The sequence below is a fragment of the Macaca nemestrina genome, chromosome 3 (genome assembly GCF_043159975.1).
Source record: "Macaca nemestrina isolate mMacNem1 chromosome 3, mMacNem.hap1, whole genome shotgun sequence".
NCBI lineage: Eukaryota > Metazoa > Chordata > Mammalia > Primates > Cercopithecidae > Macaca > Macaca nemestrina.
This window is the reverse complement of record NC_092127.1, coordinates 177066480-177093262: the sequence shown is the minus strand read 5'-3', so window position 1 is coordinate 177093262 and position 26783 is coordinate 177066480. Positions and strand designations below refer to the sequence as shown.

At 35.7% G+C, this 26783-nt stretch overlaps 1 protein-coding gene across 2 annotated transcripts in view; it reads left to right on the top strand.

Annotated features, from left to right (window-relative positions):
- The window catches only part of LOC105487854 (slit guidance ligand 2), a 371613-nt gene that overhangs the window by 292124 nt on the left and 52706 nt on the right, over positions 1 to 26783 (top strand). For both annotated transcript variants that reach the window (XM_011751484.3, XM_011751482.3), the window contains 9 exons: positions 231 to 397; positions 1271 to 1403; positions 5116 to 5184; positions 7586 to 7657; positions 8165 to 8236; positions 10251 to 10322; positions 13090 to 13253; positions 26371 to 26495; positions 26627 to 26724. In XM_011751484.3, coding sequence (XP_011749786.2) covers positions 231 to 397; positions 1271 to 1403; positions 5116 to 5184; positions 7586 to 7657; positions 8165 to 8236; positions 10251 to 10322; positions 13090 to 13253; positions 26371 to 26495; positions 26627 to 26724 — 972 coding nt within the window. The remainder of the gene's footprint in view (positions 1 to 230; positions 398 to 1270; positions 1404 to 5115; positions 5185 to 7585; positions 7658 to 8164; positions 8237 to 10250; positions 10323 to 13089; positions 13254 to 26370; positions 26496 to 26626; positions 26725 to 26783) is intronic.

Sequence of the window (26783 nt, the reverse complement as noted above, 5' to 3'; positions counted from 1 at the left end):
CTTATGAAAAAGTGTTGTTACTGTTTAAGTTCCAAGCATAAATATTTTAGCAAAAAAAAAATGCATCTCATATACTGCATGTGATTCTGAGTATGAATGGGGGTCTGGGAATACAAAGAAGAAGGAATTGTTACTGGTGAAAAAAAGGTGGAGGAGGGTAGCTGGGGTTTTGAGAATTAAGAAGATGAAACCCCAAACTAAACCATGCATTGTTTGCCTGTGGCTCTTAGAAACCTCTTGGCCAATCCTTTTAACTGTAACTGCTACCTGGCTTGGTTGGGAGAGTGGCTCAGGAAGAAGAGAATTGTCACGGGAAATCCTCGATGTCAAAAACCGTACTTCCTAAAAGAAATACCCATCCAGGATGTGGCCATTCAGGACTTCACTTGTGATGACGGTAAGAAATCCTTGTCAACTCTTTGGTTGTCAGGCATTCGCATGCCTGTTCGGATACAGCTTTGCACAAATCTGCAGCATAGTTCAGCTTGGCAAATAATGCTCGTGTATTTTTTGCTTTGTTGTTTGGGTTTTGTTTTAGTACCGGGACACTTACTTTCTCAGACTTGCCTTCCATATTTGAGTCTACTTGATGTGCATTTGTGAATGTTTTAGATTTTCTAGTTTCCAATTTGTGGTTGGTCTTATTTATATAGCTTCATTTTAACTTTTCTTTATTACCCTAGGCATGTTTTTTAGTACCTACATTTTCAAAGGAGAAAAGAAATTATCTTATAAAACAGAAGTTTAATAAACCTGACAAAAATACTAGTTGTCACTTTTCAATGCTCTTTCTATATCATCATGTTTGATTCTCATATAGCCCTATCAGGTACATAGAGCAGGTTCTATTATTGTTGCCAATGAACAGAGAGCTAATTTGAGCTTTATAAATGAGGGACCTAAACTTTTAAGTTAATATATTCTCTTTTATGTCTCTTCATATCTGTTTCCTTGCAGTTTCTCTGTAATTCACTTTACATTTACGTATTCTAATTAAAAATATAATTTGTACAAATAACTATTTCAATTGTATTGGTAATTGTAATTACAGTTTACAAATTGTAAACCCTTTTCCAGAATTCTTCCCCAGGTGGTCTGAAAACAGTGCTATATAGAGCTTATGGTATCAATTTTTAAATACTGAATGTCCCATATATAAATGATTATACAGCTTAAGACTCTTGTGTTTGTTAATTTAAAGGCATAAAATCCCTTCTAGCACCTTCAAGACCACAAATCTGGGTTTTCCTGTATTTCCTCTGCAATTTAGGAAATGATGACAATAGTTGCTCCCCACTTTCTCGCTGTCCTACTGAATGTACCTGCTTGGATACAGTTGTCCGATGTAGCAACAAGGGTTTGAAGGTCTTGCCGAAAGGTATTCCAAGAGATGTCACAGAGTTGTAAGTAGAGCCTGTCTTTCTTTTCTTTTCTTTTCTTTTTCCTTGATGATAAATGTTTCACACACCCAGAGGAATGGAGACCAAACAAAAATCTTTACAATCTTCTTTGCAAATCGTATTCTAAGGCCAGTTAATTATTATCCTGTAAAACAGTAAACAATGCAAAAGCTACTTTAGAGGCCCTTGGGAATTTTGTGTGTGTGTGTGTGTGTGTGTGTGTGTGTGTGTGTGTTTATGCTATAAGATTTCTCAGTGCCTTTACTATGCTAAGGTGTACTATGACTCTTCAAGAAACAATGGTAAAATATAAGGTATCTTTCACATTTATTTGTTCCTATACCCCTTTTCTCATGGAGCATCTTATAAGACTAATGGCCCATGGAATGCACTTTGGGAAATGCTTTGTATTTAATTTATTTACAGTCTAGGATATTCTGTACGGGAAACTTCTTTTTGTACCTCTGTGACCCCTAGGAGGAAGTTTTACCACGTGGGATAAATAATTATCTGGTATATGGAAGAAACTAGCATAATCTCTTCCCTTAAGAAGAGATGCTGCTTTTGGTGGCTTGAATCAAAGTCCTTTAGATCCTAAAGGGTATGGGACCAATTATTCTTGACATTTTCATTACTGGTATTTAACCACAAATTACATGGCCAATATATACACATCTCAACCTTCTGCACTGCCCACACTCCCTTGGCTGCCTCATGCTACACTTGCAGAATGGAATTCATTAGAGAATATGCTGCCAGAATAATGATGCTTCCATGCCCCATTCATTCCATTCCTTTGTCTCTAAACCAGTGTCATATTCTGGATTTGCTTGATCTGAATACAATTGAATCACTTTGCCTCTGTTTATTTTTTATGTATATGGAACCATGGATCAATAATGATTTAAACCCACATGTAATTTATGCAGATGTGCATCAGTTGTTTGTGCAGGTGCACACACGTATTCCAAATGAGCAGGTTTGACAAACTTTTGACAGTGTGCAACATAGGTAATGAGGTTCAAGAACATGTCATTTCAATTTTTAAGGATCTTATTTTCAAATCACGTGCAATTCCTTAAATCCTAAGTTTGATCCTGAATGGAACTCTTAGAGGAAAAAGGCACAATCTTAGCGCATGTGCACAGAACATGCCTCTCAGATTTGAACGGCTGTTAAGTGTTCAGGTCCTCTCTCACTACCAATCACATTGGTTAATCAACTGGAAGGACTGTTTTTTATGTATATGTGTGTAATTGAATATTTAATTCTTAATGGTTTTTTATTTCAGAAGATCACATAGGGATCTTCCGAAACCCTGATCTGTGGGAAGGCTAGATGCCTATAGAATCTTCTGTGTCCACAGGGCGGGGAACACACCGGGGTCTCTGTCATGGGGTAGAGGAATGGGGGAGGGATAGCATTAGGAGAAATACCTAATGTAAATGACAAGTTAGTGGGTGCAGCACACCAACATGCACATGGATACATATGCAGCAAACCTGCACATTGTGCACATTACTCTACAACTTAAAATATAATAAAATAAATAAAAATAAAAATAAATAAATAAAGCAGGGATAATTAAAAATAAAAAAAATTTTAAAAAGAATATTCTGTGTCCAAAGCATTAATTTTAGGAGTACACCAATGAAGAACTTACACTCAGACCACCTTTGATGCTAAATCCTTTCTTCTACTGTTTTAACTGTACTATGTATTGGTCCCTCTACTCTATTCCCATTAAAAATCTTTAAACATTTCTTACTAAGCTCCATTCAACATCCTGCTTGGTGTATGCCCTGTGCTATCTACGTGCTACTTCAACTATTCAAAAAGTTGAATTTTCAATCTATTTTACTACAAATTATTAGAAGGTAGTCTTTTTTTCTAAAGAAAGTTTGTTATAGAGATGAGAAAAATATTAATTCATCTGTTGTGAATTCAAGTTTTTTATTATTATTATTATACTTTAAGTTCTAGGGTACATGTGCATAATGTGCAGGTTTGTTACATATGTATACTTGTGCCATGTTGGTGTGCTGCACCCATCAACTCGTCAGCACCCATCAACTCGTCATTTACATCAGGTATAACTCCCAGTGCAATCCCCCCCTCCCCCCTCCCCATGATAGGCCCCAGTGTGTGATGTTCACCTTCCCGAGTCCAAGTGATCTCATTGTTCAGTTCCTACCTATGAGTGAGAACATGCGATGTTTGGTTTTCTGTTCTTGCGATAGTTTGCTGAGAATTACCCCCTAGAGAGCTTATTCTTGTAACCTTACAGAGTCAGCAGAATCCTTCTCAGCAGTAACATATATGCATGTATTAGAAGAATTTCATATGTGTATTACATTAAATAATTAAAGACTTTGGCAAAAATTAGTATTATTGGTGGACTAGTTTGAGCAAATGGTATCCATTATTTTTAATCAGTTCCATATAACTTCCCCCCTTAGATTATTTTACATATAAGCATTCATAGTGCACATTGTGAATCTTTTTGACCTTCCTCTGTTTTCCAGAATAAAGAGAGAGTGCTGAACTATATAGGGTGATGCTTCCCTCTAGTGGTATCAAGAAAAACTTAGGTAGAGGAAAGAAAAACATGGAGAGGGGTCTAAGAAGAAATATCAAGTCAGAAAATTTAGGTAGACATGATGAGTCATAACATAGACCTAATTATTTATCAAACATTAAATATATTTTCTGATAACTGGTGCCTTTTATATCATTGTTTTTATTTTGAAATATTAGGAATAAATTATTATCTTAGGCAACTTTTCAGCTACTTCTATATCCAGAAAAAATACCAATGTCAACCTGGAATCTTGAAATGCACCACAACATTGGGGTAGGAAGGGCCACATGTTCAATGTCCCAGAAGTGTTTGTGTGCACATCTATAGTCAGATGGCCCCAGTTTCTGAAAGACATTTGTACCCTTCACCATCTATGTTCTAGGAAAAACAGCCTTGGAAGGAGATGAAATTTATTTTCCTTATTGTGACATCATAGATATAACTTCAAGCATTCAATTATCTTTGTGTCCTGCCAGTTAGCCCAAAGCCTATTTTCTGATTATTCTTCTGATTCTAATAAGAAGGGAAAGTTTACTTATATATGGTTATTTGATTGTTGCTGTTACATATATATATTTATACATTTGATCAATTTATATTCCATAAAATCTCCTAATGTTATTATCATAGCGGATATGTGTTGGTTAAAACTATTTTTAAACTTAAACCTAGTATGTTCAAATCCCCAAATATGCCTTTAATGTGTCCATTGTTATTCACTAAGTGTATTGACACATATTAAGGCAGCGATGAGTGGTCTTGGCCACAGCAGCAAGGTTTTGTTAGTAGTTAATGAATTTCGTGGTATTGTGTCCACATAAACACAAGCAAACTGAAGGCTGACTAAAAATTTGGTTAATTGAATGAACCTCCTTGCTTGCACACAGATGGCTAAATGCTTGGCTTGCCTTGTTAGATAAACCACAAAGAACCGGACTCATGGACAACTCTGCTTTTTTTTTTTTTTTTTCCTTTACTTCTCTTAAATAATAATCTATGCTTGGAACACAACATCTTAAAACAAAAATTGCCAAGGGGTTCCTTGCCTCAGTTAAGAGTGAAGTACTGTTTACTTATTTTATGCAAGGCCACTATTAACTTTGCAAGAAGATAATATTGTTCCCTTGTTTTTAGGTATCTGGATGGAAACCAATTTACACTGGTTCCCAAGGAACTCTCCAACTACAAACATTTAACACTTATGTGAGTAACATATTGCACTTTTCTTTGACTTACTCTATTTCCAGAAAATGGGGATGGCAAGGGACGGAAGATTTAATGAACCTTTCAGATAATATAAATCATTCACAGTTAGTTGCTTCCCTCCTTGCTCATTGCGGTTCTGGACCACTGGCTATATCTTCATTGACTATCAATCAGGCGATGGAGTGTCATAGCAAGATGTCCTCCTGTATTCAAAAAAACACAAATACAATGAAGTCTAAGTAGTCAGAGAATTATGAAAATGTGTAAACCTGCATACTTTTATTGATAGTGAATATGGGTTATTTTATGACAAACTAATGAAGGAAAGATAGAAAACGATGCCTTTATTCTTGACTTTAAGCAAAAGATGGTAAGTGGTAATGACTTTCCCAAAAATGTAAATTTAGTTTATTACATTTGTTTCTTATACAAAGCATTATTAAATAAGTTATGGGTTTCTAGTATAAAAATTTATTTTATAAAATCCATACATATTCATGTAGTATTTAGGTAAACTTGACAAAGATACTAACATTTTGAGTATAAATTTCAAAATTTTGATTTTTTAGCTTAAAATAGCATCTCTTTTTCATTAACGTAAACAACTTTTGACCGCCCTTAAGTCTCGAATACAAAAAGATATTTAAATATACAAACATTTGATCTGGTTATATGCGCAATGCTTAAAAATTCATATAATCTTTTACATATAATACCATACTTTTAGAGTAGCCTTATTGGTAATTGAGAAAACTTTTCAGAACACAAAAAATCAGGAAAAAGATAGTAGATATTAATTTCGAAAGTACCATATCACTTGTTTAAGTCTATATGATTTTAGAGTAAATATTACTAGCTTAAGAAGCAGATTACTAGTATTCCTAGAATTAGGAGGTTTATTTCTAAGTGAATTCTAAAAACCTAAGTAGCAAAAGATGTTACATGCCCCAATGTAAACTAGGTACATTGAAGCTAGTTAAAATTGCTGCTGATCACATTCCTTGAAAGTATGGGTAAATCAAACACTCTATAGAAAGTAAATAGGACTATTTAAATGACAAATGATTAAATAATGGGAAAAGATATCCTCTAAGATGTCTTGTTCTGCTTCTAGTTATTTATTTGATAGCAGCAAGAGCTGATTACATACATTTTGTTCTGTTAAATAAACCATTAAATTGCTGCAATTTCCAAAGGGTCACTTTAGCAGAATTGGCTCATTTGTGGGACAGCATGTGATTACTTTCAAGCCAGTTCGAAATGACAAATGAGGATTTGTGGATCCAAAAATGGTTTTACTAGTGACTCATTATACAACTCTAGGCAAGTTACTTCTGCTAATACAGATACTTTTATTTTTAAAATTTAGGAATAGTTCTTCAGCAGCTAAAAATATGAGTATAAAGCTCCTCTCAGATTCTTAACATTTTCACAATTTCATGGGTCCATTTTACTGACTTTTGATATTTTAATAAAGGAATAGATTATCCTCAGCTTTTCTGAGTCTTCCATTTATTCATATATTTTACATTTTGCTTCAGAAAAAAATTAGTGAATACATGTAGTTATATATGGTGAATATATATTAGTATTATATATCATACACATATATTTTAATGTATTTTTTACATATATAGTGTATGTGTATATATATGCACTATATATATAATGAGAATAAGATCAAGTTCATGGAATGTAAATTACGACCCATCGTACAAACTATCCATATAAATAGCCATTTAACATTGATAAAAATTCAACATCTCTCCCATTTACTTAACATTCATTAAACAAATATTTACTGAGGACCTACTATGTGACCATGACTCAGCCAGGAGCAGGAGCACCGACGTTTTTATTGATGGCATTTTGAATGTCATTAATCAGGGGTTCTTTCAGTGATCAAATTTGAGGCTGTGTGTCAGTGAACATATGTATCAATGAGGGTAAAGTATGTGTATCTGATAGGGCTTTTGAGGATAAGGGTTTATTTCCCACCTGCAAAATGTGTCTATCGCAAGTCACCTCCAAGGAAGCTCTCTGTAAAATATCAAAAGCCTTGTGGAGATGGGGGCAGAGGGATAAGGGACAATAAACTCTACTCTGAAGCTGCTGCTCTGAAGTGAACCAACCCCTTGCATGCACACTACATTGGCTAAAGCAATGCATATATGTATATACATAAAATCACTCCTAATTTCAAAACGGTGAGGTGTAATCATGAATAACATTGCAGTCTACTACAGTGGGTTATTCACTGTTTCGTTGTTTTCAGATAACAGCTGAATGCTAACAATACTGCTGTGACTATGAATAAGAAGACCCTTCTCCTTCTAAGAATCACTAATATTTCCATTCCTGTGGTTAACAGTGTACTCCATTTCTTTTTCTCTTTTAGAGATTTAAGTAACAACAGAATAAGCACGCTTTCTAATCAGAGCTTCAGCAACATGACGCAGCTCCTCACCTTGTGAGTGTGAAAGTGTGGTACTGAGTATTCATTAATTCATTGGACAAAGGACAATCTCTAGATGCTGGACACTGCTATTGAACAAGACAGTCTGTACCCTCAAGGAATGTTTCTATTGGGAGAAATAGACAAAACCACAATACATGAACAAATGTAGATGTTAGAAAAAGTATTGAGTTCTATAAAAAAAAACAAAACAAAGAGTAATTTATGTTTGTGGGGGGCTTAGGGGAGATCCCTAAGATAGGGAAAATCCACCTTAGGGAAGGGATGGTTGAGGCACCAAAGTTGGGCAGGAGTAGGCAGAGAGAAGCATTCTAGGTTGTATTTAGGAAATAAGTATGTTGTGTTAGGGTGATAACACACAAAAAATAACAATATATTGTGTGTTAACACTGTCAGTTAATAAGCTGCTTTAATAAGCCTTTTCTTAACTGCTTTATTTTTAAAGTATTTGACCATTCTTGGATTTCCGAATAAAACAAATTGACATCTGTATGCTTTCAGAATTCTAAGTTACAACCGGCTGAGATGTATTCCTCCTCGCACCTTCGATGGATTAAAGTCTCTTCGATTACTGTAAGCATCTTAGGTTCAACAAAATACCTCTTTTCTCAGAGTTCTGAGTTTGGGATTGTCTTTTTAAGGATGTAACTGCTTTGTTGATTCTTGGTGCTTGAAGATACATGCATTAGGATTTATTATAAATGAGGAAATAGAAAAATCATGTCTTATTGTATCATTGTCTAACAGCTTTGCTTTGGACAATGTAACCTTATTTTTAGTAATACTGATTGTTGTTATAATCATTTATTTAATTATATGTAACATTAAGATATATGGTTTATATAGTTTCAATTAACTTTGAAAGAAACTTTCAAAATTAATTTGAGAAACTTTCAAAATTAATTTCTTTAGAAATTATAGTATATGAAAACATTTTACTATAAAAGTGTACTTTAAAATATGTGAAATAAAACATGATCCTTGATCCTACTCTTCTGCTTCTGAATGGACAGTTTGATGTGCTCTCTGGTCCTTTTTCAGATGCATTTTTTTCTGTTCTCATAGATGTATGCCCATGGCTATATAACTTTTAAAAGCCACAAATATTAATAGGATCTGTGTTTGTTCTACCATTGTCTATTTTTGTTTAACGTATGCTTCTGAATATTTCTAGTCTATCATCTATATGAATAAAAATACATATATAAGAATAGAATAGATATATATTTATACATATATGCATGTAACTCAGCTGTTTAATTGATACAGACTATTCTATTGGTGGGAGGAACCAGAACTGATTCAATCATCCTCATCTTTACTGTAATTTGGTTTAATTTCAAATTTTCATGAGTACTATACAGTACTCTAATGAACATCCTATACATTCATCTTGGTGCAAATATGCTGACATTTCAGCAAGAATGTAGGGTGTGTGGGAAGGTACTGTCAAGTATATTGGAAGGATTCCAAAAGTAACTGTCATGTTATTCCCCAAACAAGACTCTGTCCATTTAGAAGTTTATTTTTCCACCAACTATTTAATAGAGTACCTTTTTCAAAACACTCTTAAAGACATTGAGTATTATTTATTCTTTTATTTTTGTCCATATGACAGATTGAAAGTTATTCTGCATTCCTGTCTTAATTTGCACTTCCAATTAGTAGAGCATTTGAGTATATTTTATTTGCTTACTGAGCACTGGTGCATTTTATTCTAGTGAGCTTGATCATATCATTTCCCCATTTTCTGTTAGGTACTTTATATTTTCCTTATTAATGTAGATACCTTTATGCATCTACTACTTGACTCTATGCTTGCAGGAGTTTTTTTTTAAATAAAAGAATTAACCCTTGTATAAGTTGCAAATATATATTATTATGTTTCTTATATGGAATATTTTATTGTTTGGATATATTTTATGTTGTCAAAAATTTCTCCCTCTTTTCCTTGATGGTTTCTGGATTTTATATTGAGCCTTTGAAAGCCTTCCTCACTCCACGTTTATAAAAGGGAGATCTTCTATTTCCTTTTTTTTTTTTTTTTTTTTTTTAGACGGAGTCTCGCTCTGTCTCCCAGGCTGGAGTGCAGTGGCCCGATCTCAGCTCACTGCAAGCTCCGCCTCCTGGGTTCACGCCATTCTCCTGCCTCAGCCTCCCGAGTAGCAGCGGGGACTACAGGCGCCCGCCACCTCGCCCGGCTAGTTTTTTGTATTTTTAGTAGAGACGGGGTTTCACCATGTTACCAAGGATGGTCTCGATCTCCTGACCTCGTGATCCGCCCGTCTCGGCCTCCCAAAGTGCTGGGATTACAGGCTTGAGCCACTGCGCCCGGCCTATATTTTCTTTTAATACATCTTTATTTTTACATTTAATTCTTAATTCTGGAATTTATTGTGTACACATAATGTGAGGTGGAAGCTGTTTGCTTTCTCAGATATCCAGTTGTACTGAAATGGTTTATTTTATAGACCATCTTTTCTGCACTGATTTAAAATGCTTATTATAAACTAAAGTCTCGGAATTTCTCTGGAGTCTATGAGTTCAGAAATGTAGGAAGTTTAATTTTTCTTTTTCTTTCTTTTAGTTCTCTACATGGAAATGACATTTCTGCTGTGCCTGAAGGTGCTTTCAATGATCTTTCTGCATTGTCACATCTGTGAGTACCTGGTTTATGGATATAGGTTTAGGGTCAAACCTTCCTCATGAGTGACCTGGAACATTCCTCTGCCAGTTCTTTTATTGTAACATCATAAGATGTAACCGGTTTCATCTTTAAAGAAAACGTGAAGATTTTCAAACTGGATATGATGCCCTCTATAAGATGGCTTTAATTTTCCCTTCTGGCTCTTATTTTCCATTAGTCAAATTATCTTTGCTTAGCTAAACGTGTCTCTTCTGCAATAATGGCTCTCCAACTTTACTAGCCTGTGCTTTTTCTCTCATTATTTTCTGATTCTAGAATACCAGCTGCCTTTCAATTATCTATCCTAACCCTGCTTTTCTAAGTCACATCCCAAGTATCACCTTCTCTGTGAAGCCTATCCTGATTTGCTCAAAGTGGCTTTATTTATTCAGCATCAACTATGGCACCACGCAAAAATAAATTCAACATGGTTCAAGACTATAGTTTGGAAGTAAGACACAACCAAATGCTTAAATTGGGTGAAATGGCTTTTCTTTTGTGTTTTCTCTGATTGCAACTTGTTTGTATCTCCATAGTTTTTGGAAGTACAATACAACCATTTGAAAATATGTGATAAGTGGAGTCCAAAAAACTCATTTGGGTGAAATTCTGTGATTTTATTATTATTAGGTGTAATGTTAAGATCATGGCAAACCTAGAAGGAAGTTCAGTCAGCAGCCTTAGGATCCAAAACCTCCTTGGCTGATGTTGAGTTGGATGCCTGGTGGCAACTATCTGCTTCAGCCTAAATATCAATGTCAGTTGTGCCCTGGTTCCCTAGAAGAGATTTCCTGCCATATCCTCTCCCGGTTTTGCACTTCTCTCGAAAATCCACAAACTCCAAGAAGATACGAGTTTACCAAATTGAGAAAGGAATAATCATTTTTGACTCCAAAAATATATGTATGATGGGAATTTTAAAACTTCCTGCCCAAAAGTCTATGCTTTTACATCTTCTTTGAATTGAATTGGAGATCCAGTAGTCAATCACATTATGTCTTCATTTGCCTTATAGAGTCTGTGCTATCAATTGACGTTTTGTACATCAGGCTATCAGACTGGTGCCTATCAATATTCCTTCCACTAAACTACTAGGTCCAGGAAGGCAGGGCCTTTCCATTTTCGTCTTTGAGCCAAGAACCTACCTCTAAGCCACTCCTTTACAAACTCCATGGCTGCCACGTGCATGAGCTGCAATATGAAGAAAGCTACTAGCTCAGGCAGAGAATGCAGCCTGAATGAGGAGGCAGCCGTTCTGCTAGTGTTATGGTCAGGCATCAGAAGCGGCTTCACAGGAAAGGTGCTGCTTGAGCTGAGCAGAACTTCCCTTACGTGTTACCAGCCTCCTCCCGCCACAGTGAGAGCAAGTGGAGTCTTTCTTGTCCTGTGCCCTGCTCTGCCTTGCATTTCATTTGTGCCTTGTCTTTTACCCCCTAGATCATAAAGAGCTCTGCTTTTTCACTTTTCCCACTTCCTCCCCTGTCATAGCAAGGACTTAAATGTTGGAAGAGATGAGATCAAATGACTAAAAAACATTTTGCTCATTTTCAGTTTGGAAGGGTTTGAATCTGACATACATATGCGCATAACATTCACTACATTCTGATTCTTAAATGGGGCATTAAAACTTCCACAATATCAAGTATTATGACTCTACACATATATTTGGGGGGCTACCTAAAAAATATAGCATAACTCTCCTGGCAGTAGACCTAGAGGTCTTATTAGTTAGAAGCTAATTGTAAATCAGAAGTAAGCCGTTTTTAAATGCCATTGTATGCACCTACTGCTTCAATCCAAGCTTTATAAGGTTAAGAGTCCAGGTCTCAGTTTCTTAACCTGTAAAGTGAATTATTAAGTAAATGGACCTTATAAAGTTACTATTTAGGATAAAATGAAGTAATTCTTATAAATGGCTTATCCCAGCTCCTGCATATAGTAATAGTGCAATAAATGTTAGCTATTACCTTAATTACTTTCCTGTCACTACTACTAATGAACAACCATAAAATGAACGACCTTGAAAAGGGACAGACACCACCCAGTGCAGGTCCAGCTCAGCTCTGGTGAGCTAGCTCTAGACATCTTCAGTATTTTATATTCTTTCTTTGTACTTACCTGTCTTTTGTCTGCATCATTGTTGCCAACCTTTCTTTCTACTTAACTCTAGCTATCCTACACAGCTTAGACTTTCTTAACCACTAGCCTCTCAGAAAAGTTAATCTGTTGGTTCGCCATCATCTTGTAAATACTTTTCCTACATCACTTCTAATGAAACTTCTTTGCATCTATGAGTATATCCTAATGTAATGCTAATCTCCTCTGCAGCAGGGTTCTCTGGAGGTAAGAAAAATGCGTTATTTATATTTGGGTCCTCAGAATCTTGCCTTGTGATTTAAGTTATCAGTAAATAATTGGTGAATGAAATGTTAATGCACTCAGGGCGTGCTTACACTCAATATAAACACGTCTCTGAAAATATTAGGAGACCTTCTAAAGCAAGATGAGTGTTAACACCAGTGACAACTCACTAAATCCCAGTGCACATCGTTCAGGAAAATGGGGAATCCCCAGAGTCTCTATTTTTTGCTAAATTGTTATCCTCAGTAAATCTATGGGGATTTTCTGCTGAGCATCACTTTGAATTCTTTGCCCTTAGGAAATAACAATACTTCCATACTTGTGTGTGTGTGTGTGTGTGTGTGTGTGTGTGTGTGCTTTTGTGGTGTTGTTTTTCCAGAGCAATTGGAGCCAACCCTCTTTACTGTGATTGTAACATGCAGTGGTTATCCGACTGGGTGAAGTCGGAATATAAGGAGCCTGGAATTGCTCGTTGTGCTGGTCCTGGAGAAATGGCAGATAAACTTTTACTCACAACTCCCTCCAAAAAATTTACCTGTCAAGGTATGGTTTTTAATCATTTGTATTTCTTTTAAGAATTACTATATTAAGTAAAAAAGAAAAAAGACAACCAATTGTCACTCCAAATGTATGGTTGAAAAGCCCAATAAATGATTATTTCTTCAGCCCATGCTTGTCAAGACAGAGCAGTTACCCGAGGTGCCCAAGTAAAGAATTAGGCTTTTCAAATAAATCTCAAAAGTAGTCCATTGGAAATGACCAAGTTTTCTTGAAACTGTATCAAAAATGTAGAGTTCACAATTTCTGGAAATTCCTGTCATAGCCTCTAACAAGTCAAATGTTTTGCTTTTGCCCTGTCTGAACATGTGCCCTGCTCCTAGGGCTGCCAGGGCCCTGTGGCTTCCTCATTCCAGGTAAGGAGAAACAGGCCCTCCCGAGTGTTCAGCCCAAACCTTCTGACTCGCCTCATGTGCTGCAGCCTTCCTGTGTTGATGTTCTTCTTTCTTGCTTGTTTATATCCCTTTCTTTTCCTTTTGTTTGATGTATTCATGAATTCTAAATATTGTCAGAATAACAAATATTATTTTCTTTTTTTATTACAAGAATAATACGTGCCCCTAAATAGGAAAATACAAATAATAAGAAACAATTTATTTTCTGCAAGAAGAAATAAAATTAACCATTAATCAGTATACCTAGAGATAACCACTACTAAAGTTGTGTGAATATTTCCACTGATGGTAGTCAACTATATAGATTTAGGTTCCTTATAAATAGTAGGATAAAGTTTACTATTATACTTAGATTGTGGGATTTGGGGGGGCTTTTGTTTTGTTTGTTTGTTTTGTTTTTGTTTTCGTTTTTGTTTTTTGAGATGGAGTCTCCCTCTCTAGCCCAGGCTGGAGTGCAGTGGCACAATCTCAGCTCACTGCAACCTCCACCTCCCGGGTCCCAGTTCAAGCAATTCTCCTGCCTCAGCCTCCCAAGTAGCTGGGATTACAGGCAAGTGCCAACATACCCAGCTAATTTTTGTATTTTTAGTAGAGACGGGGTTTTGCCATGTTGGCCAGGCTGGTCTTGAACTCCTGACCTTGTGATCCGCCTGCCTCCCAAAGTCCTGGGATTACAGGTGTGAGCCACCACGCCCAGCCAGATTGTGTATATTTTAAGAGGGTCATTCATGATTATTAGATGGAGGAGATAAATTCTTGAAAATGTTAAATGTCTAATCAGAAAATGTTGATTAAGCATGTTTTATGTGCAAAACTCAATCCTAGGTGTTATGGAGCATAGAGAACTTTATGGTATGGCCTTGCCTTCCATGACTTGAAAACCTAACTGAAAAGATAAGCTTTCAACATTTGAATATTTATGGAGGAAAAACATACTTAAGTAGGTAATACTGTGCTGTGGGTTGCAGTGTGAGCTCTGAAGCCCAGCCTGGTTGGAGCCAAATCCCAGCTTCACTTTTTGGTACTAGGTAACTGTAGTTTAATTACTTTACTAGTCTGTGCCTCGGTTTCCTCATTGTAAGCAAAGGTGGTGATGGTTATAGTCTGAAAGGATTTTGTTAAGATTAGATAATACAGATAAAAGACTGCCTCACACGCAGAAACATTCAATATGTTAGCTGTTGACTGTATTGTTATAACATTTCAAAACACCAAAAAATGGTGATGTAGGACACTTCATAATTTATTAATAAAAAAGTAATTTTCAAAACCTATACACACCCTCAATGTTTTAAATTTGGCCTGTAATGTATTTCATAGTGGTAAATGTTTGCAAAAGGTAATTTGCAGCACATTGTAAATATTGACATTTTAAAACAAAACTCTTCGGTGATTTTTTTAAATGTATCTGGTGTTATCTAAATACCAAAGCTAATTTTATAAGAGAAAAAAACAAGATCCTTCTTAATATATTGCATTTTTTTTTCTTAAACTGTAGTTTCTCCTTGAATTCCTATTTTCAATACATCAGAAAATTGTATCACTTTTTGCTCCAAAAAAAGTATGTAATTGAAATTTTAAAATTTCCTGCCACCAAAAGTCTGTAAGTTTTTACATCTTCTTTGAATTGAATTATTGCTGTTAATACTAGTGCATCACTGATTGAAACTACATACTTGTTTATCAATATTTTATTTAAAGTTGAAAGTGAAATGTTATTGCAGTGCCTCTCTGGGATTATTTGCATTGATTGCAAGAATTTTTGCATAATTGTTCTTTTACGATCCTAGCTCTTTATTGGGACAGTGCACCAGGATAAGTTTCTGGTAGGCTGAGAAGTATATCATTCTTTCGTAAAGTGGGAGAGAGATGATTGTCAAAGGGGAGGCAAGGAAGGTAGAACTGGCATAAAACCTTCTCTTCAGCACATTATTAGGTAAATTACATGGGGAAGTTGAGAAACTGCAAACTGATTCTGTTACACCTTTCTGTGCCCAGCGATACTCATACTTTATTTTTAATAGTGCTAATGCTTATCTGTATTTCTTAAAGTTTATAATTCCCTGGAGCTATTTCTCGAAAAAATATTGTAACACAAATCTGAGAAAAGTTGCATATTTGTATTCCACTCTTAGAGCATCACAATTTACATTAATTTGTGAAATGCCCTCAGAAGTCCAAGATAAGTCCCCTGTCTCTCTCTCTCACCTTGGGAATCCCAATTCCCTGAGACCCAACAATATTGAAATTAGACCACTCATAACACTACAGTGGTCTCTAGGTGTTCAAGTGAAAGGAAGAGTCTCACATCTCTCAGTTTAAATCAAAAGCTAGAAATTAGCAACAACAACAACAACAAAAAGTGTAGCAAGGAAGGCCATGTTGAAAGCCGAGATAGACCCAAAGCTAAGCCTCTTGGGCCAAACAGTTAGCCCAGTTGTGACTACAAAGCAAAAGTTCTTGAAGGAAATTAGAAGTGTTACTCCGGCAAACAGACCAATGATAAGAAAATGAAACAGCCTTATTGCTGATATGGAGAAAGTGTTAGTGATCCAAATAGAAGAAGATCAAACCAGCCACAGCATTCCCTTAAACAAAACCCTAATCTAGAGCAAGGCTCCTGCTCTTTTTGTTTTTATGAAGGCTCAGAGAGGTGAGGAAGCTGCAGAAGAAAAGCTGGAAGGTAGCAGAGGTTGATTCGTGAGGTTTAAGGAAACAAGCCTTCTCTGTAACATGAAAGTGCAAGGTGAAGCTCCAATACTGATGTAGAAGCTACAGCAAGTTACCCAGAAGATGTAAGATAATTGATGAAGGTGTTGACACTATTAAACAACAGATTTTCCATGTAGATGAAACAGACTTTATTGGAAGCAGATGTCATCTAGGTCTTTCATAGCTAAAGAGGAGAAGTCAATGCCTGGCTTCAAAGTTTCAGAGGACAGGCTAACTCTCTTGTTAGGGGCTAAGAAGTTGAAGCCAATGCTCATTTACCATTCTGAAAATCCTAGAACCCTTGATAATTACGGTAAATCTACTCTGCTTATGCTCTCCAAATGGAACAGCAGAGCCTGGATGACCGCACATCTGTTTACAGCATGGTTTCCTAAGCCCATTCTTGAGACCTATTGCTCAGAATGATTTCTTTCAACATACTACTGCTTCTTCACGATGCACCTAGTCACCCAAGAGCTCTGATGGAAATACACAAGGAGAATGATGTTTATATGCCTGCTGATGCAATATCCATTCTGCAGCCCATGGATAAAGGAATAGTTTTGATTTTCAAGTCTTATTATTTCAGAAATACATTTTGTAAGGTTACAGCAGCTGTACATAGTGGTTCTTCTGATGGATTTGGGCATATTACATTGAAATCCTTCTGGAAAAGATTCACCATTCTAGATGCCATTAAGAACATTTGTGATTCATGAGAGGAGGGCAAAATATCAATATTAACAGGAGTTTGGAAGAAGTTGATTCCAATCTGCATAGATGACTTTGAAGAGTTGAAAACTTCAATAGACTAGGTAACTACAGATGTGGTAGAAATAGCAAGAGATTAGAATTAGAAGTGGAGCCTGAAGATGTGACTGAATTGCTGCAATCTCATGACAAAACTTCCACAAAAAAGGAGATGCTTCTTACGGATGAGCAAAGTGGTTTGTTGAGATGAAGTCCATTCCTGGTGAAGAAGCTGTAAACATTGTTGAAATAACCACAAAGGATTTAGAATATTCTGTAAACTTAATTGATAACACAGTGGCAGAGTTTGAGAGGATTTACTCCAATTTTGAAAAAATGTTCTACTGGATAAATGTTCTGTGGATAAAAGGCTATCAAACAGCATCACGTAGTACAGAGAAATATTTTGGTGAAAGGAAGAGTCAATCGAGGCAGCAAAATTCATTGTTGTCTTGTTTTAAGGAATTGCTACAGCCACCCCAACCTTCAGTAACCATACCCTGATCAGTCTTACCAGTCACTAACTCCAAGGCAAGAACCTTGGCTAGCAAAAATATTACAACTAACTGAAGTTTCGAATGATCATTCACATTTTTTAGCAGTAAAATATTTTATAATTAAGGTATTGCATTTTAAGACACACTTAATACTTATACTTAATAACAGTATAGTTAAAAATAACTTTTATATGCACTGGCAAACCAAAAACTTTGTTTAACTGTCTTTATTGCAATATTCACTTCATTGAAGTAGTCTGGAACCAAACCCACAATATCTCCAAGGTCTGCCTGTACATACATTCATACGTGCATACATCTTTGTGTAACTCAGTATTTATTATCTGACTAACTTGAGCTTTTTTTTTTTTTTCATTTATTGACTCTAGAATCTCATGTACTTAATGTAGCATTAATGGAAATGTGTTTGAGGGAAAATTAGCTCTTTTCAGCACTGCCCAATACAACTTTCTATACTAATGGAAATGTTCCAAATCTGTGCTATTCAATATGGTAACCACTGGTTACATAGGATTGTAGAGCACTTACAATATGGCTAATGCAATTGAGAAAAATAATTGTTATTTTATTTTATTTACATTTAAACTGAAATATACATGCATGTCTGGTGGCTACCATAGTGGATGGTGTAGTTGCTACAAGAACTCAGAGGAATCATTTGCATAAAAGAAGGAGGGCTGTGAAGATTTAATGACATAGGTGGACAGGCAGACAAGTGTGAGGATAATGCCACAGGTGGGCATAACTATGGGAGCAGAGCTTGCACTGTAGGAAACTTCTGGACCTGTTCCAGGGCCAGCAAAAACAGTTGAGCTGAAACTTGTTAATTGTCAGATGATATAAAGCCTAAATTTATCATTTCAACTGTGGAAGTTCAGTGTAATATTCACTAAACTATAAGATCAATAGATTGCATGTCTTTCAAGGTATACCTTAAATAGCAAACAGCATGGGTGTAAGCCAGTTGGCAAGCAGTGTAGACATTCAAGGCTCGATCAATATAATCGCAGTTGCCTTTAGAAGACTTTAGAGTTTACTCAGTTTTTCTGTAACTGAATTTTAGAGTGATAGGCACTGAAACTTACAGTGACCTTTGCCAGCATTTGTTTCAGCATTTGTCAAACTATTTTGAAGTTTCATTGTCCTATTAATGAAGACTCTGCTAGTTCAAGGTTTATGACAATGTAGACTGGATCGTTGCCAATACTACTACCATTACAAATAATAATAACAATAATAGCTAAGTTCTATTGAGTAGTTTACCTAATTCTGAGTACTTTACATAGATTTTTATCTCTTTTGATCTTTCCACCATTCTTATAGTGAAAACTATCATTTCCCCATTTGAGATATGTATTTTAGAGTCACTAAGCAATTTTTAAAAATCACTCAGCTGCTGATTGGAGTCAGAATTTGAACCTTGACTCTGATTCCAAAGCTTACTGCTAAAGTTTATTTTATAATTTTCAATAAAAGTATTTTCAAAATAAATTTTCAGTGTAAATAAGATTGCCACCCTGTTATTGAAACATACTTAGAAAATGAAAATTCTGAACTACCCTCAAAAACTTTACTAGAAATATTTACTTACAAAAATAGATTGGTAGAAAGCCAGGTATTTTAACCTATTAATTAAAATAATTCATTCAAGGAAATCCACTGAGTACTATACTATTAAGCATATATGCATTATGAGTTTTAAAGCAACAATATAATGTTTCTTTAAATGTTTTGTAATTTAACTTTTAACTAAATTTTAACTTAACTTTCCCTCTCGTTATGCCAGTCTAATGTATTTTTATTTTATTCATGAACATTATGTAAGTACAAACTCTCAATATTAAGGTTTGTCAATGTATAATTTCAAAATATAGCAGGAAGATGAATTTTTTAATTGAATACATGGTTACCTAGCTATATTTAAATACAATTTAAATGATTTTTTTCTACTAGAGGATGCCATGCCATGCTGTTATTTTGAGTCATTAATTATTTTAATAAAGAAAAAAGTGTTTTCTTTATATAAACTCTCATCATTTTGACGCATAACAGAAATAAATGAACAGGAAGAAACTGATTATCAGATCATATTTAATTAATACCCAGATAGAGCATTCCTGAGTGGGAAGCAGATGGCCATGACTTGTCTTTATAACCCAAATGTCCTGTCCTCATCTTTTAAATATAAGATGACATCAGAGTGATTAAGCAGTCTGCAGTAAAACAGCTTTTGTCCTCTCCAGATAGTCATTGAGAAAGTCAGTGTGGAAAGTGGAACATTGTTAATTTCTAATATTCCCTTTATTTCTCTTGGTTCAGGAAGTTTTAGCTATGGAGCAACTAAATTATCATTTTTTTATTTGGAAGACATTTATTAAATACTTACATGTGCTGAAGAGTGAACAATCACATGGAGATGACTTACATGTGCTGAAGAGTGAACGGGCTAATGGAGATGAATGATATATTTCTTTATTCATTAAACAAGTATTATTCAAGTTCGTACAATGTACACGGCACTGTGTCTGGGTGGTAAGACGATAAACAATGCAGAGTAAAACCTCTGTTCTTATGGAGCTGATATTCTACTGATAGATACTTTTAAATAGGTAATTCTAAAAAACGGTATGGAAGTCTGGTGATAGAAATATGTATAAGATGCTAATAATATATCCATACCAAATGACTATGGAATTGTAACTGATACTGTCAGGTCCAAGAGGCCAACAGGAAATTCTTCTTGTGAACCAAATGGAATATAACACAGAGTGGGGAGGAGGCCCAAATGGGCAGGGATCTGGTAGCCATGAGCTCAAAAGAAAGGCCAGGATATGGTGCTGAAGTACCTCATTACTTCATTTGTAAAGGCCAACTGAAATGTCAAAGAAACCTGAAACCTTGACAGAACCCACAATAATGAACATTTAGCATGCCATGGTTGATCTCTTCCTCTAATTTTATATGTTAGGAATGCTCTAGATTCTGGAATTCCTGTGAAAAACATCACACCTCTCAGCAATAACATTGTAATATTATTGTTTTTCTTAGCAAAATCAACATTTTCCATTTTGGAGGAGTTTTTGATAGGCTTGAGTGAGAGCTTTTGTTCTGTTTCTCAAAATTATTGATATTGCCCTTAGTCATTTAATTAAGCATGAAAGTGATTAAATAATTCAGGCCTAACTACAGCAATGAAAAATTCACAAGTCAGATCAGTTTTGAAGCATTATTTAGAACTTGGTCAAATCTTTTTTATATTTTCAGATTTAGTATTACTTGTACATAGTGATTATATTGGAAATTACCTTAGATTTTGGAGGTTTTGATTTGCTTATTGGCTAAAGAGAGCATTCAGGTTTGGATATGGTAATCTGCTAAAAGTACCATTTAAAAAGGCGGGGGCTCTTTTATTATAGTTTTTAAAACTTAAAACACTGGGAAAAACTGAACAGACATTTGTTTTTAATAGCTAAAGAGAACTAGCAATTAATGCTCTGTTCTTACATGTTTTACATCCATATTCTCTCTGATGCAAAGATTTTATAAAATAATTATTGCCCTTTCTATTTAATTTTGACTCAGGAAATTCATTTAGTGGCCCAAAGTCACATGTAAGTGTTGCAAATGGCCAAGCCTGCTAATCCAAAAGGTGTAGTAATTTAGCCTTTGTGTTTTTAGTTAACTATTTTGCAATGCAAATTTACAGGATTTTAACCTCTATCATCTGGAGATCATCTCCACCCCTCCACTGAAACTAGAACACCAGTGCCTTCTATCTTGCCAATTTCAGTGGCTTCTTTTTAGTTATCTTTATTTGCTCTCTTTACATCTTCGACACTGGTGGCCACTTCTCCTTCCTCTAAAATCTCTTGGCTTCCTCATTCCTTTTATTTTTCCACCCACTTTTTCATGTAGACATGTTCTATCTTTAGCCCTATTAAGTTCTCAGTAGATTTCAATCCATACCTTTAAATTTCTAGCCATGGTTTTTCTTAAGAACTTCACATTCATATTTCCATTCACTTAGTGGATTCTTCTCCCATGATGGCTTGCAGAAACTTAAAACACATATACTAAGACATGCATTCTCATTCCCCACATCCACTCTGTAATTGATACCTGTATGTCACTACTGCTAAACTGTAAGTTTTTTTCAGAAATTCAGGCATTTCACTTGTCTTTGGTCTCTTAAAACCTGGCCTAGTGCCTGGCACAGTGTAGATGCTCAGTAAATATTTGATAAATTAATGATGGAATGTTGGCAACAAATATGCATTTGGTATTATTAATAATACTTGAGAAATGCCATAATGCAATTGCAAGTGGAGCGTAAAAGCAATGGTTTTAAATAAAAACCTTCTGTTAGTTAAATTATACCCGACAAATATCCCCAGTATGTTTCCCTGAGTTGCCTTTGATGTACCTCTGACTTGATACAAGGGCAGTACTAGAGGATTTTGTTATTTGACCCATATTTCTAAGGGATGCCAGAATGAAGGCAGATTCTAGAATGCAGCTAGAAGTTTTTGTCTGGAGTTTTTGGTAATAAATCAAAATGAGAGGCAGAACTCACTGGGTAGCAATAGTGGTGTCAGGTGCATAACTAGTGATTTGAGTCAAGTAAGCAAGTCTGCCTACAAGCTTTAATGGATTTGAGGTCCGACAGTTCTTCCATTAAAGATTAAAGTAACTGACAGAGACAGATTGTTAACCAAACTTTCTTCTCATTTTCCCTTTGAATTATTAAGCTAACCACACCTCCACCCATGTAGCTAATACTATAGTGCTCTCTTAATCACGACCAAATCTTAAATCAATCCAGTTTGCTTAGACTGTTCTCCTTCATTTCAGTGACATTAGTAAAGATCTTTATCCCTGAAGCTACATTTCCTTTCCCCTCTGTGGCACACATCTCATGAAGGCTAATTTGTTAACAATATGTTAACGTTTCTTGGAACCAGTTAGCTTTAGAAAGGAGAAAAAGCTTAAAGATCGCAGTTCTTTACCAAGCAGCCATGAAAGAACACAGAGAACCTCTTCTGTTTCTTAAAGTTGTACTGATATTTCTGGTGCTTGGCCACACCTGCTTTGCAAATCACAGTTGCATGCCTTAACAGCATAAAGTCATTAACTCTCAGTGTTGTACCTGGTGCCCACTTCTATTTCCCATGGGTTTCATAATAGTCCCTGTAGTTTCCCCAAATTTGAGCAGCTCGTAGCACATATAGAAGGTTCTCAGGGAGCCTGTGATGAATAGGTAAACAGCAAGATCTCATTTGCCTTTGTCTTTGTTGAAATTTGGACAAACAAGAAAATGACTGCCTTTCTCCTTTTAAATAAAACACTTTTTGTTCCTCCTACCTACTCCAACTCTCTAGAAGTCTAAGAAGGAGTGTCAGTACTTGCCGTAATGTTGTCCTTGATCTCAGTAGATTCCCTGCTTGACACAGATTCTGTGCCCAAGATTGCTACGTATTATGGGCATCTTTGTTTCACCTAGGACTAATCACGTGTGCAAAATTCTGCCAAGTGTTGATTTGCTCGTGGAGAGCTGTACTTAACTCTTCCCCCATTTTATGATGACTTTATTTGGCATCTCTCTTTAGCTCTGATATCATCTCCTTATTGTATAAACAGATTAAAGTTGTCATTCTCCTTGAATAAGAAGATTGCAAGAGAGGAGCTCTGAGAAAGTGTAGTGGATAGAAAATGAATCACAAGTTGGATGCAAATAGAAGACAGAAGATGGACTTAGAAGAGCAAAATATGGACAGGAAGATGAATGGGAGGAGAGCCAGATGCAAGGAATATCATTTCAAGAGATTAGACTATAGAAACAAGCTGATTTAGATAAACCAGGTAGATGTAAAAATCACATTCCGAAAAGGATTTTTGATTAAGGAGAATTACAAGCTACATAAAATAGGAAAAGAAATTATATCACTTTTAGACCCTTAGAGATATCAGAGGATGCTGCTATGTGGAATTTGTTTGACTTACAAACATCTTTTACTCAAACTCAAGTACTAGAAATAAGAAGTGATTGTTGAATAACTGGGTTTAAAAAGATATGAAAAACAAGAAGCAAATAGAATGATAGCTAACTTTACCATTGGTAAAGTTGATAGTCATGAACTTTACCAACCTGAAGAAATTAGAACTCAATTATTTTGCTCTGTTCCCAAACCCTGTGCCACAATCAGTTCAGCAAGTTTAACAAAGTGTTAAAAGAGTCCTGGGTGTATGAGAATGCTTGTTATCTTGATTTTTTTTTTTTTTTTTAGCTAAACTGAACATATATGAGGGGGCAACAATCTCCCATAACAAATTCCAGATATAAAAATAATTCAGCATAATTATGGAAAACCAAATTTGGTCTTGAATAAAATGCAAGGAAATTAGGTAGTGATTATTAATCAGATATGGTCCAGTGGACATTTATTATATAAATCTCCACTATGTGGTAAAATGGACACGGACTGTTTCAGCCAGGCAGTGATGCTGCCAGTATACTCGATTAAATTCTTCAAAATGTATTCCATTTTCTTCCCTAAGACAATCTCTTAATTTCTCATCTAATTACTCAGACATCATTTTTGGAACGTATCACATTCTGCAGGATGAACTTACAAACTGCCAACCCTCAACTCCTTTTATTTAAGCCGTAGCCTTACAAGGTTGAAAGCACAGTAACAAGCCAAAATACATTTTTTCTCAAGACCTTGGGATGTGGCCAGATAAATGCTTAGAGTTGTTGCATTTGCTGACTTGCTGTTTTGCTGGCATACATTTCTTCACCGTTTCATCCTACGCCTTTGTTCTGAGTTAGGTTCTTTCCTGTAAACTGGTTAAGGGATCCACTAGCAATGAGCTATTTTCTTTCCTCTTGCTGACGCATATATAACTTTAGCAAGCTCAAAACCATTTGTCGTTAGGTATTATGCTAATTTAACGAACTGCTTTCACTGTCACCATTCATTTCTGCAGTGTGCTGAACAGCTAAGTTTTTTGCCCTTAATTGATAAATAAATTGGGCGGGGTGGAGAGAAATTAAATTTCTGTGGAGCTCACTTTACTTCAGAATTAATGCCAGCAGTTTCCCAGCTGTAAATTGAAACAGAGACTCCTTTAGTTATTCTAGTTACCAAGACAAAATGTAGGGGACATTAGCACTGGCACAGTCTCTCCTAGTGACTGAGGGGTCACTAGAAGAAGTAAGCACCAACTCTTTCCTTTAATACGGTCATCCTAGGACCAGTCAACTTTCTCCTAATGGCAAAATAGAACCAGAATTTCAATACATTTCAGGCATTTTTTAATTGATAGAAAAACTAAACACTACAGGGCACTATCATTTTCATGGATTTTAATTCAATACCATTACTTGAATATGTACTAGTATTTCCCAGAGTAAAGAATATGAAGAGACACAATGAATCTCTGTGGTCACCATATTTATTCATGTTGTCTTATATACATGAGTTTCTTTCAGTAGATCAACAACTCAAACGTGGGCTCTAATCTGTAGAATAATTTGATGCAGGTAGTTTATGTGAGTAGAAGTTATATAGCTTTTTGGTGAAGGTACCTTAGAAGGTTAGAGCAGTAATGGTGGGGGTGCAGAGCTACTATGCAATTATCCAGATAACTTCGCTAGAAATTGCATGTGATAAAACTTGCAATTAGAATTATTGCTGCTTATTCCAGTGAAGGCAAAAAACTAAAGAGAGATTATACTACAGAGTGAAATATAATTAATGTTTACAGTAAGAAATGTATGTGTTTTACATATAAAGATATCAGTGTCCTTGTCAGACACATTTGCCAAAAGGCATTGTGGTGAACTCTCACACACAATGCACAAAGTAGCATAGGTGGAAGATACTTTTATTGAGGACAGTACAATTTCCACATTGTTAGTCTTTTGTCCAGTAAGTATGTGTGAACAAAGGAAAATGGCTGTGGCTAAATATGCATGTAATCGAGACCTTGCACGGCTCTTGAAGTTTTTTAAAGATATCTTCCAAAACATGAGATTGCAAGTAAAGGTCATTTCAAAGATGTTTTCTTTTTGGAGAGGAAGATACAGAAACATCACCCATCATGTATTGTGCAAATGAACCAACAAATAAACCGAATCCAAAGGAAATGAGGGAGATTATAATGGAGCTTACACTTTTGGTTTATTTCTATATGCATAAAGAGGCACTGTTTTGTATCTCCTATACAAAAGTCGTACTACTGAGTCAATGTTACCTGGGCAGATGCATTGTGTTGTGTTTTTAATTACAGTGATGAATTTCTACTTATTTATAAAATTTGCTCACCCCACGCCACACACGTAGTCTTCTCTGGGACTGACAATAGGCATTTCTATGAAGCAGGAGGAGGTTAAAGTACAGACAATGGCCAAGAAAAACATCCAAATAAACTAGTCAGCCCATGAGGGGACTCTGCGTCACTGGCACCATTAACGTCAGATACCAACTCAGAGTCCCACACTGACCTCAGAGAGGCTCACAGTACATCCAGTTGAGAAGGCCTCGTGTTGCATTATTGAACATCATAGGATGATGCTGATTTCTGGCTTGTCATGGATGAGAGACACATATAGATATGTGACCAATAATAATTTTATACAAAATTTACCATCACATTAAAGCATACAAGTAATTATAAGTAAACTGGAAGAGCATCAGTTGCTCATATATTTCAATTAATTTTCAGGTCCTGTGGATGTCAATATTCTAGCTAAATGTAACCCCTGCCTATCAAATCCGTGTAAAAATGATGGCACATGTAATAGTGATCCAGTTGACTTTTACCGATGCACCTGTCCATATGGTTTCAAGGTAAGTAAAAGCACTTTAAGAGTCACAGTTTGAGAACATACCTTTTCTTGGTGTGCCTTTATTATTCTACTGTGCTTTCTCTATGTGCCGAGAACTGCTTTAGTTGACTTTACTTGCCCCTTCTTCTCCAGGGGCAGGACTGTGATGTCCCAATTCATGCCTGCATCAGTAACCCATGTAAACATGGAGGAACTTGCCACTTAAAAGAAGGAGAAGAAGATGGATTCTGGTAGGTCATTAGTCTGTGATCATCTGTGTCTGAAGTATTGGAGCAAGGATCACTAAGCC